Genomic DNA, 12,500 nt, shown 5'->3' with positions numbered 1-12,500 from the left:
CTCCTAACTCACCTTGTCTCCCCTCCTCTCCTCCTAACTCGCCTTGTCTCCCCTCCTCTCCTCCTAACTCGCCTTGTCTCCCTCCTCTCCTCCTAACTCGCCTTGTCTCCCCTCCTCTCCCCTAACTCGCCTTGTCTCCCCTCCTCTCCTCCTAACTCGCCTTGTCTCCCCTCCTCTCCTCCTAACTCGCCTTGTCTCCCCTCCTCTCCTCCTAACTCACCTTGTCTCCCCTCCTCTCCCCTAACTCACCTTGTCTCCTAACTCCCTCCCCTCCCTCCCCTAACTCGCCTTGTCTCCCCTCCTCTCCTCCTAACTCGCCTTGTCTCCCCTCCTCTCCTCCTAACTCACCTTGTCTCCCCTCCTCTCCTCCTAACTCACCTTGTCTCCCCTCCTCTCCTCCTAACTCACCTTGTCTCCCCTCCTCTCCTCCTAACTCACCTTGTCTCCCCTCCTCTCCTCCTAACTCACCTTGTCTCCCCTCCTCTCCTCCTAACTCGCCTTGTCTCCCCTCCTCTCCTCCTAACTCACCTTGTCTCCCCTCCTCTCCTCCTAACTCGCCTTGTCTCCCCTCCTCTCCTCCTAACTCACCTTGTCTCCCCTCCTCTCCTCCTAACTCACCTGTCTCCCCTCCTCTCCCCCTAACTCGCCTTGTCTCCCCTCCTCTCCTCCTAACTCACCTGTCTCCCCTCCTCTCCTCCTAACTCACCTTGTCTCCCCTCCTCTCCTCCTAACTCACCTGTCTCCCCTCCTCTCCTCCTAACTCACCTTGTCTCCCCTCCTCTCCTCCTAACTCACCTTGTCTCCCCTCCTCTCCCCCTAACTCACCTTGTCTCCCCTCCTCTCCTCCTAACTCACCTTGTCTCCCCTCCTCTCCTCCTAACTCACCTTGTCTCCCCTCCTCTCCTCCTAACTCACCTTGTCTCCCCTCCTCTCCTCCTAACTCACCTTGTCTCCCCTCCTCTCCCCCTAACTCGCCTTGTCTCCCCTCCTCTCCTCCTAACTCGCCTTGTCTCCCCTCCTCTCCTCCTAACTCGCCTTGTCTCCCCTCCTCTCCTCCTAACTCACCTTGTCTCCCCTCCTCTCCTCCTAACTCGCCTTGTCTCCCCTCCTCTCCTCCTAACTCGCCTTGTCTCCCCTCCTCTCCCCCTAACTCACCTTGTCTCCCCTCCTCTCCTCCTAACTCGCCTTGTCTCCCCTCCTCTCCCCCTAACTCACCTTGTCTCCCCTCCTCTCCTCCTAACTCACCTTGTCTCCCCTCCTCTCCTCCTAACTCGCCTTGTCTCCCCTCCTCTCCTCCTAACTCACCTTGTCTCCCCTCCTCTCCTCCTAACTCACCTTGTCTCCCCTCCTCTCCTCCTAACTCACCTTGTCTCCCCTCCTCTCCCCCTAACTCACCTTGTCTCCCCTCCTCTCCTCCTAACTCGCCTTGTCTCCCCTCCTCTCCTCCTAACTCACCTTGTCTCCCCTCCTCTCCTCCTAACTCACCTGTCTCCCCTCCTCTCCCCTAACTCGCCTTGTCTCCCCTCCTCTCCTCCTAACTCGCCTTGTCTCCTCTCCTCCTAACTCACCTTGTCTCCCCTCCTCTCCTCCTAACTCGCCTTGTCTCCCCTCCTCTCCTCCTAACTCACCTTGTCTCCCCTCCTCTCCTCCTAACTCGCCTTGTCTCCCCTCCTCTCCTCCTAACTCGCCTTGTCTCCCCTCCTCTCCTCCTAACTCGCCTTGTCTCCCCTCCCTCCTCCTCTCCTCCCTCCTCCTAACTCACCTTGTCTCCCCTCCTCTCCTCCTAACTCGCCTTGTCTCCCCTCCTCTCCTCCTAACTCGCCTTGTCTCCCCTCCTCTCGCCTTGTCTCCCCTCCTCTCCCCCTAACTCACCTTGTCTCCCCTCCTCTCCTCCCTCGCCTCCTCCCCTCCTCTCCTCCTAACTCGCCTTGTCTCCCCTCCTCTCCCCTAACTCACCTTGTCTCCCCTCCTCTCCTCCTAACTCGCCTTGTCTCCCCTCCTCTCCTCCTAACTCGCCTTGTCTCCCCTCCTCTCCTCCTAACTCGCCTTGTCTCCTCTCCTCCTAACTCACCTTGTCTCCCCTCCTCTCCTCCTAACTCGCCTTGTCTCCCCTCCTCTCCTCCTAACTCGCCTTGTCTCCCCTCCTCTCCCCTAACTCGCCTTGTCTCCCCTCCTCTCCCCCTAACTCACCTTGTCTCCCCTCCTCTCCTCCTAACTCGCCTCGTCTCCCCTCCTCTCCTCCTAATCCTCGCCTCGTCTCCCCTCCTCTCCTCCTAACTCGCCTCGTCTCCCCTCCTCTCCTCCTAACTCGCCTCGTCTCCCCTCCTCTCCTCCTAACTCGCCTCGTCTCCCCTCCTCTCCTCCTAACTCGCCTCGTCTCCCCTCCTCTCCTCCTAACTCGCCTTGTCTCCCCTCCTCTCCTCCTAACTCGCCCGTCTCCGCCCGTCTCCGCCCGTCTCCTTCTCCAATCCCCCAGTATACCCCCCTCTCCGTCTCCCCTCCCCCACTATACCCCCACTATAAACAGTAGTTATCTACTGATCTGATGTCAGCTATAAACTGATGTCAGTAGTTATCTAGGTGGTAGAGAATAGTAGACGGATAGAGACAGTGGGGGGTAGTGGGATGGAGAGAGTGGGAGGTAGTGGGATGGAGAGAGTGGGAGGTAGTGGGATGGAGACAGTGGGAGGTAGTGGGATGGAGACAGTGGGAGGTAGTGGGATGGAGACAATGGGAGGTAGTGGGATGGAGACAGTGGGAGGTAGTGGGATGGAGACAGTGGGAGGTAGTGGGAGGTAGTGGGATGGAGACAGTGGGAGGTAGTGGGATGGAGACAGTGGGAGGTAGTGGGAAAGAGACAGTGGGAGGTAGTGGGATGGAGACAGTGGGAGGTAGTGGGATGGAGACAGTGGTAGGTAGTGGGATGGATACAGTGGGAGGTAGTGGGATGGAGACAGTGGGAGGTAGTGGGATGGAGACAGTGGGAGGTAGTGGGATGGAGACAGTGGGAGGTAGTGGGGTGGAGACAGTGGGAGACAGTGGGATGGAGACAGTGGGAGGTAGTGGGATGGAGACAGTAGGAGGTAGTGGGAGGTAGTGGGATGGAGACAGTGGGAGGTAGTGGGATGGAGACAGTGGGAGGTAGTGGGATGGAGACAGTGGGAGGTAGTGGGATGGAGACAGTGGGAGGTAGTGGGATGTTGACAGTGGGAGGTAGTGGGATGGAGACATTGGGAGGTAGTGGGATGGAGACATTGGGAGGTAGTGGGATGGAGACAGTGGGAGGTAGTGGGATGGAGACAGTGGGGGTAGTGGGATGGAGACAGTGGGAGGTAGTGGGATGGAGACAGTGGGAGGTAGTGGGATGGAGACAGTAGGAGGTAGTGGGATGGAGACAGTGGGAGGTAGTGGGATGGAGACAGTGGGAGGTAGTGGGATGGAGACAGTGGGATAGAGACCGTGGGAGGTAGTGGGATGGAGACAGTGGGAGGTAGTGGGATGGAGGTAGTGGGATGGAGACAGTGGGAGGTAGTGGGATGGAGACAGTGGGAGGTAGTGGGAGGTAGTGGGATGGAGACAGTGGGAGGTAGTGGGATGGAGACAGTGGGAGGTAGTGGGATGTAGACAGTGGGAGGTAGTGGGAAAGAGACAGTGGGAGGTAGTGGGATGGAGACAGTGGGAGGTAGTGGGAGGTAGTGGGATGGAGACAGTGGTAGGTAGTGGGATGGAGACAGTGGGAGGTAGTGGGATGGAGACAGTGGGAGGTAGTGGGGTGGAGAGTGGGAAGTAGTGGGATGGAGACAGTAGGAGGTAGTGGGATGGAGACAGTGGGAGGTAGTGGGATGGAGACAGTGGGAGACAGTGGGATGGAGACAGTGGGAGGTAGTGGGATGGAGACAGTAGGAGGTAGTGGGATGGAGACAGTGGGAGGTAGTGGGATGGAGACAGTGGGAGGTAGTGGGATGGAGACAGTGGGAGGTAGTGGGATGTTGACATTGGGAGGTAGTGGGATGGAGACAGTGGGAGGTAGTGGGATGGAGACAGTGGGAGGTAGTGGGATGGAGACAGTCAGAGGTAGTGGGAGGTAGTGGGATGGAGACAGTGGGAGGTAGTGGGATGGAGACAGTGGGAGGTAGTGGGATGGAGACAGTAGGAGGTAGTGGGATGGAGACAGTGGGAGGAAGTGGAAGGTTGTGGGATGGAGGTAGTGGAAGGTAGTGGGATGGAGACAGTGGGAGGTAGTGGGATGGAGACAGTGGGAGGTAGTGGGATGGAGACAGTGGGATGGAGACAGTGGGAGGTAGTGGGATGGAGACAGTGGGAGGTAGTGGGATGGAGACAGTGGGAGGTAGTGGGATGGAGACAGTGGGAGGTAGTGGGATGGAGACAGTGGGAGGTAGTGGGATGGAGACAGTGGGAGGTAGTGGGATGGAGACAGTGGGAGGTAGTGGGATGGAGACAGTGGGAGGTAGTGGGATGGAGACAATGGGAGGTAGTGGGATGGAGACAGTGGGAGGTAGTGGGATGGAGACAGTGGCGGGTAGTGGAATGGAGACAGTGGGAGGTAGTGAGATGGAGACAGTGGGAGGTAGTGGAAGGTTGTGGGATGGAGGTAGTGGAAGGTAGTGGGATGGAGATAGTGGGAGGTGGTGGGATGGAGACAGTGGGAGGTAGTGGGAGGTAGTGGGATGGAGACAGTGGGAGGTAGTGGGATGGAGACAGTGGGAGGTAGTGGGATGGAGACAGTGGCAGGTAGTGGGATGGAGACAGTGGGAGGTAGTGGAATGGAGACAGTGGGAGGTAGTGGGATGGAGACAGTAGGGGTTGTGGGATGGAGATAGTGAAGGTTGTGGGATGGAGGTAGTGGGAGTTAGTGGGATGGAAACAGTGGGAGGTAGTGGGATGGAGACAGTGGGAGGTAGTGGGATGGAGACAGTGGGAGGTAGTGGGAGGTAGTGGGATGGAGACAGTGGGAGGTAGTGTGATGGAGACAGTGGGAGGTAGTGTGATGGAGACAGTGGGAGGTAGTGGGATGGAGACAGTGGGAGGTAGTGGGATGGAGACAGTGGGAGGTAGTGGGATGGAGACAGTGGGAGGTAGTGGGAGGTAGTGTGATGGAGACTGTGGGAGGTAGTGTGATGGAGACTGTGGGAGGTAGTGTGATGGAGACAGTGGGAGGTAGTGTGATGGAGACAGTGGGAGGTAGTGGGATGGAGACAGTGGGAGGTAGTGGGATGGAGACAGTGGGAGGTAGTGGGATGGAGACAGTGGGAGGTAGTGGGATGGAGGTAGTGGGATGGAGACAATGGGAGACAGTGGGATGGAGACAGTGGGAGGTGGTGGGAGGTGGTGGGATGGAGACAGTGGGAGGTAGTGTGATGGAGACAGTGGGAGGTGGTGGGAGGTGGTGGGATGGAGACAGTGGGAGGTGGTGGGATGGAGACAGTGGGAGGTAGTGGGAGGTAGTGGGAGGTAGTGGGAGGTAGTGGGATGGAGACAGTGGGAGGTAGTGGGATGGAGACAGTGGGAGGTAGTGGGATGGAGACAGTGGGAGGTAGTGGGATGGAGACAGTGGGAGGTAGTGGGATGGAGACAGTGGGAGGTAGTGGGATGGAGACAGTAGGAGGTAGTGGGATGGAGACAGTGGGAGGTAGTGGGATGGAGACAGTGGGATGGAGACAGAGGGAGGTAGTGGGATGGAGACAGAGGGAGGTAGTGGGATGGAGACAGTGGGAGGTAGTGGGATGGATACAGTGGGAGGTGGTGGGAGGTGGTGGGATGGAGACAGTGGGAGGTGGTGGGATGGAGACAGTGGGAGGTAGTGGGAGGTAGTGGGAGGTAGTGGGATGGAGACAGTGGGAGGTAGTGGGATGGAGACAGTGGGAGGTAGTGGGATGGAGACAGTGGGAGGTAGTGGGATGGAGGTAGTGGGATGGAGACAGTGGGAGGTAGTGGGATGGAGACAATGGGAGACAGTGGGAGGTGGTGGGAGGTGGTGGGATGGAGACAGTGGGAGGTAGTGTGATGGAGACAGTGGGAGGTGGTGGGAGGTGGTGGGATGGAGACAGTGGGAGGTGGTGGGATGGAGACAGTGGGAGGTAGTGGGAGGTAGTGGGAGGTAGTGGGATGGAGACAGTGGGAGGTAGTGGGATGGAGACAGTGGGAGGTAGTGGGATGGAGACAGTGGGAGGTAGTGGGATGGAGACAGTGGGAGGTAGTGGGATGGAGACAGTGGGAGGTAGTGGGATGGAGAGTGGGAGGTAGTGGGATGGAGACAGTGGGAGGTAGTGGGATGGAGACAGTGGGAGGTAGTGGGATGGAGAGTGGGAGGTAGTGGGAGGTAGTGGGAGGTAGTGGGATGGAGACAGTAGGAGGTAGTGGGAGGTAGTGGGATGGAGACAGTAGGAGGTAGTGGGAGGTAGTGGGATGGAGACAGTAGGAGGTAGTGGGAGGTAGTGGGATGGAGACAGTGGGAGGTAGTGGGAGGTAGTGGGATAGAGACAGTGAGAGGTAGTGGGAGGTAGTGGGATAGAGACAGTGGGAGGTAGTGGGAGGTAGTGGGAGGTAGTGGGATAGAGACAGTGGGAGGTAGTGGGAGGTAGTGGGATAGAGACAGTGGGAGGTAGTGGGAGGTAGTGGGATGGATACAGTGGGAGGTAGTGGAAGGTAGTGGGATAGAGCCAGTGGGAGACAGTGGGATGGAGACAGTGGGATGGAGACAGTGGGAGGTGGTGGGAGGTGGTGGGATGGAGACAGTGCGAGGTAGTGTGATGGAGACAGTGGGAGGTGGTGGGAGGTGGTGGGATGGAGACAGTGGGAGGTGGTGGGATGGAGACAGTGGGAGGTAGTAGGAGGTAGTGGGAGGTAGTGGGAGGCTTATTTGTGTTCACAATAATTGGAGAGCTGCTGTTTAATTGTTTGAAGAAGATTAGCCATTATGTGAAGTATCTTAGAGGGTATTTTAAGATTAACCAGACAGACAGGCAGGCAGACAGACCGTTAAATCTGGGACATGGAAGAGGCCCTAACGTCCACCCGCTCCTATCTCTTTGTGTGTGTGTGTGTGTGTGTGTGTGTGTGTGTGTGTGTGTGTTAGAGAGTCTGTGAGCCGTTATAAACTGAGTGTGAAGCAAACCCTACCCTCCTCTATCGGTGGGAGGCCAAATGGTTAGTTAATGTCCCCCATTCACCACATATATATTCGAAACCTCTCATGCTGAACACAGACACAGACACAGACACACACACACACACACACACACACACACACACACACACACACACACACACACACACACACACACACACACACACACACACACACACACACACACACACACACACACACACACACACACACACACTCTCTCTGTCCCATCCACCTCTTCGTTCCGTGCCTGTTTCACATTTACAATGATTTTAAGGTTATCTCAGTGGTCAGGCTGCCCTATGTCTAGAGTCTAGGTCTAGAGACTTATCTTCCTATCTCCCTCCCTCTCTCTTTCCCTCCCTCCTTCCTTCCCTCCCTCCTTCCTTCCCTCCTTCCTTCCCTCCCTCCCTCTCTCCTTCCCTCTCTCCCTCTATCCTTCCCTCTCCACTTCCCTCTCTACTTCCCTCTCCTTCCCTCCCTCCTTCCTTCCCTCCCTCTCTCCTTCACTCCCTCTCTCCTTCCTTTCCTCCCTCTCTCCTTCCCTCCCTCTCTACTTCCTTCCCTCTCTCCTTCCTTCCTTCCCTCCCTCTCTCCTTCCCTCCCTCCCTCCCTCCCTCCCTCCCTCCCTCCCTCCCTCCCTCCCTCCCTCCCTCCCTCCCTCCCTCCCTCCCTCCCTCCCTCCCTCCCTCCCTCCTTCCCTCTCTCCTTCCCTCTATCCTTCCCTCTATCCTTCCCTCTCTACTTCCCTCCCTCTCTCCTTCCTTCTCTCCCTCCCTCCCACCCTCCCTCCCTCCCTCCCTCTCTCCCAGGTTGCAGTAAAGGTGATAGATAAGAGGAAGGCGAAGAAGGACTCGTATGTGACTAAGAACCTCCGTAGAGAGGGTCATATCCAACAGATGATCAGACACCCCAACATCACCCAGCTGCTGGACATACTGGAGACTGAGAACAGGTACTATACTATACTATACCACAGACTATACTATACTATACTATACCACAGACTATACTATACTATACCACAGACTATACTATACTATACCACAGACTATACTATACTATACTATACTATACTATACTATACCACAGACTATACTATACTATACTATACCACAGACTATACTATACTATACCACAGACTATACTATACTATACTATACTATACTATACCACAGACTATACTATACTATACCACAGACTATACTATACTATACCACAGACTATACTATACTATACGATACTATACTATACTATACTATACTATACTATACTATACTATACCACAGACTATACTATACTATACCAGACTATACTATACTATACCACAGACTATACTATACTATACCACAGATTATACTATACTATACCACAGACTATACTATACTATACTATACTATACCACAGACTATACTATACTATACCACAGACTATACTATACTATACCACAGACTATACTATACTATACCACAGACTATACTATACTATACCACAGACTATACTATACTATACCACAGACTATACTATACTATACTATACCACAGACTATACTATACTATACCACAGACTATACTATACTATACCACAGACTATACTATACTATACCACAGACTATACTATACTATACCACAGACTATACTATACTATACTATACCACAGACTATACTATACTATACTATACTATACCACAGACTATACTATACTATACCACAGACTATACTATACTATACCACAGACTATAATATACTATACTATACCACAGACTATACTATACTATACCACATACTATACTATACGATACTATACTATACCACAGAGTATACTATACTATACCACAGACTATACTATACCATACTATACTATACTATACCACAGACTATACTATACTATACTATACCACAGACTATACTATACCATACTATACTATACTATACCACAGACTATACTATACTATACTATACCACAGACTATACTATACGATACTATACTATACTATACGATACGATACTATACCACAGACTATACTATACCACAGACTATACTATACTATACTATACTATACCACAGACTATACTATACTATACCATACTATACTATACCACAGACTATACTATACTATACTATACACAGACTATACTATACTATACTATACTATACCACAGACTATACTATACTATACTATACTATACTATACACAGACTATACTATACTATACTATACCACAGACTATACTATACTATACGATACTATACTATACTATACCACAGACTATACTATACAATATTATACTATACTATACTATACGATACTATACTATACTATACTATACTATACCACAGACTATACTGTAATATAATATACCACAGACTATACGATACGATACTATACTATACTATACGATACTATACTATACTATACTATGCTATACCACATACCATAGACTATACTATACCATGGACTATACTATGCTATACTATACTATACTATACCATAGACTATACTATACCATGCTTTGCTATATACTATACTATACTATACCATAGGCTATACTATACTATGCTATAGACTATACTATACTGTACTGGACACACTGGAGACTGAGAACAGGTACTATAGTATGTATTCAGTTATCATCAGTTACTACCTGGTGATGGAGTTGTGTCCTGGAGGAAACATCATAACCGGATATACTATAAGAAGAAGCTATAGAGAGACTATACTATACTATACCACAGCTGGTACTATACTATGGAACATCTGCACAGAGCTATACTGGTGACACATACTATACTATACCACAGACTATACATACTATACTATACTATACATACATACAGACTATACACAGACTATACTATACATACAGACACATACAGACATACTATACGATACTATACTATACTATACCACAGACTATACATAATATACATACGATACTACACAGACAAATCTTAGCACGCTGTGATAAGCTCCTTTAACCACAGATGTATACTGGCCCTATCCATGTCCACAGGGATCTGAAGATTGATACTATACTATTGGATGAACATAGACAGCATCAGACTGAGAACAGGTACTATACTATAGACTACTGACTACTGGAGACTACCTGGTGATGGAGTTGTGTTCTGTTATCATCAGTTACTACCTGTGTGTGTGGAGTGTGTGTCCTGGAGGAAACATCATGAACCGGATCTACGATAAGTGTGTGGACGAGAGAGTGACTCAGTGTGTGTGTGTGTGGTGTGGTGTGGCTGTGGATTTTTATTTGTCTTTTTAATCTAATCTAAAAGTGTCAGCTGCAAAGGTAACACACAGACACACAGACACACAGACACACAGACACACAGACACACAGACACACAGACAACAGACACACAGACACACAGACACAGCCAGGACCACACACCACAACATAGCACATACACATACACACACAGACAAATCTTCAGCAGGGTGTTTCAGGAGAACCTCTAATGTTCTAGCCCTCTCCATGTCTCACAGGAGAACAGAGTAGCAGGGTGTTTCAGGAGAACAGAGTAGCAGGGTGTTTCAGGAGAACAGAGTAGCAGGGTGTTTCCAGGAGAACAGAGTAAGCAGGGCGTTTCAGGCTTTGAGAACAGGGTAGCAGGGTGTTTCAGGAGAACAGAGTAGCAGGGTGTTTGGGAGAACAGAGTATTTTTAGGGTGTTTAAGAACTAATCTAAAGGGCGTTTCAGCTGAGAACAGGTAAATTCCCACGACAGAAAGAGCAGGGTGTTTAACTAAGGAGAACAGAGTCAACAGTAGCTAGGAGGAGAACAGAGCTGAGTTGCAGGGTAGCAGGGTGTTTCAGGAGAACAGAGTAGCAGGGTGTTTCAGGAGAACAGAGTAGCAGGGTGTTTCAGGAGAACAGAGTAGCAGGGTGTTTCAGGAGAACAGAGTAGCAGGGTGTTTCAGGAGAACAGAGTAGCAGGGCGTTTCGGGAGAACAGGGTAGCAGGGCGTTTCGGGAGAACAGGGTAGCAGGGCGTTTCGGGAGAACAGGGTAGCAGGGTGTTTCAGGAGAACAGAGTAGCAGGGCGTTTCAGGAGAACAGGGTAGCAGGGCGTTTCAGGAGAACAGGGTAGCAGGGTGTTTCAGGAGAACAGAGTAGCAGGGTGTTTCAGGAGAACAGAGTAGCAGGGCGTTTCAGGAGAACAGGGTAGCAGGGCGTTTCGGGAGAACAGGGTAGCAGGGCGTTTCAGGAGAACAGGGTAGCAGGGTGTTTCAGGAGAACAGAGTAGCAGGGCGTTTCAGGAGAACAGAGTAGCAGGGTGTTTCAGGAGAACAGGGTAGCAGGGTGTTTCAGGGAAGTCATTATTTATTAGACTATAAAACTGACTGGTAGGCAGACTGTTGTAAATACAACCCATATATATGTTTATTTATTTTCCATTTTGTACCATTTGCACATCATTACAACACTGTATATAGACAAAATATGATATTGGAAATGTCTTTGGGAATTTTTGTGAGTGTAATGTTTACTGTTTCTTTTTCTATTGTTTATTTCACTTATATTTATTATCTACTTCACTTGCTTTGGCGATGTTAACACACGTTTCCCATGACAATAAAACCCCTTGATTTGAATTGGACTGTTGAATCAGGTAGTGTTGTAAAAACACACACATCCACCTCACTCTCTGTGTCTGTCTCTCTCTCTTCCCTCCCTCTCTCCTCCCCCCTCCCTCTCTCTTTCCTCCCTCTCCCCCTCTCTCCTCCACCTCTCTCTCCTCCCTCTTTTCCCTCCCTCTCTTCCCTCCCTGTCTCCTCCCCCTCTCTTCCCTCCCTCTCGCTCATTCCTCAATCCCCTCTCTCCTCCCCCTCTCTCTCCTCCCTCTCTTCCCCCCCTCTCTCCCCCCTCCCTCTCTCTTTCGTTCCTCGATCCCCTCTCCTCTCCTCCCCCTCCATCCCCTCTCTCCTCTCCTCCTCCCCTCCATCCCCTCTCTCCCTCTCTCCTCCTCCCCCTCCTCCCCCCTCCATCCCCTCTCTCCCCTCCTCTCCCCTCCTCCCCTCCATCCCCTCCCCCTCCCTCTCCCTCCCTCCCCCCCTCCCCTCTCCCCCTCCCTCTCTCCTCTCCTCCCCCTCCATCCCCTCTCCCCCTCCCTCTCTCCTCTCCTCCCCCCTCCATCCCCTCTCTTCCCTCCCTCCCTCCCTCCTTCTTTCCCTTCCTCTCCTGTAGATTTTGGTCTCAGTAACTGTGCAGGGATCCTGGGTTACTCAGACCCGTTCAGTACGCAGTGTGGGAGCCCAGCCTACGCTGCTCCAGAACTACTGTCCCGCAAGAAGTACGGCCCCAAGGTGGACGTCTGGTCCATGTGAGTACACATA

At 51.7% G+C, this 12,500-nt stretch overlaps 1 protein-coding gene across 1 annotated transcript in view; it reads left to right on the top strand.

The window, feature by feature from the left end:
* The window catches only part of LOC118381498 (hormonally up-regulated neu tumor-associated kinase homolog A-like), a 61,550-nt gene that overhangs the window by 5,689 nt on the left and 43,361 nt on the right, over positions 1-12,500 (top strand). Inside the window, exons 2-4 of the mRNA XM_052521740.1 lie at positions 7,960-8,102; positions 9,785-9,885; positions 12,352-12,487. Coding sequence (XP_052377700.1) covers positions 7,960-8,102; positions 9,785-9,885; positions 12,352-12,487 — 380 coding nt within the window. The remainder of the gene's footprint in view (positions 1-7,959; positions 8,103-9,784; positions 9,886-12,351; positions 12,488-12,500) is intronic.

This window comes from Oncorhynchus keta, chromosome 6, assembly GCF_023373465.1.
Source record: "Oncorhynchus keta strain PuntledgeMale-10-30-2019 chromosome 6, Oket_V2, whole genome shotgun sequence".
NCBI lineage: Eukaryota > Metazoa > Chordata > Actinopteri > Salmoniformes > Salmonidae > Oncorhynchus > Oncorhynchus keta.
Note: the sequence above shows the minus strand (reverse complement) of the source record. Positions and strands in the feature narration are given on the sequence as shown.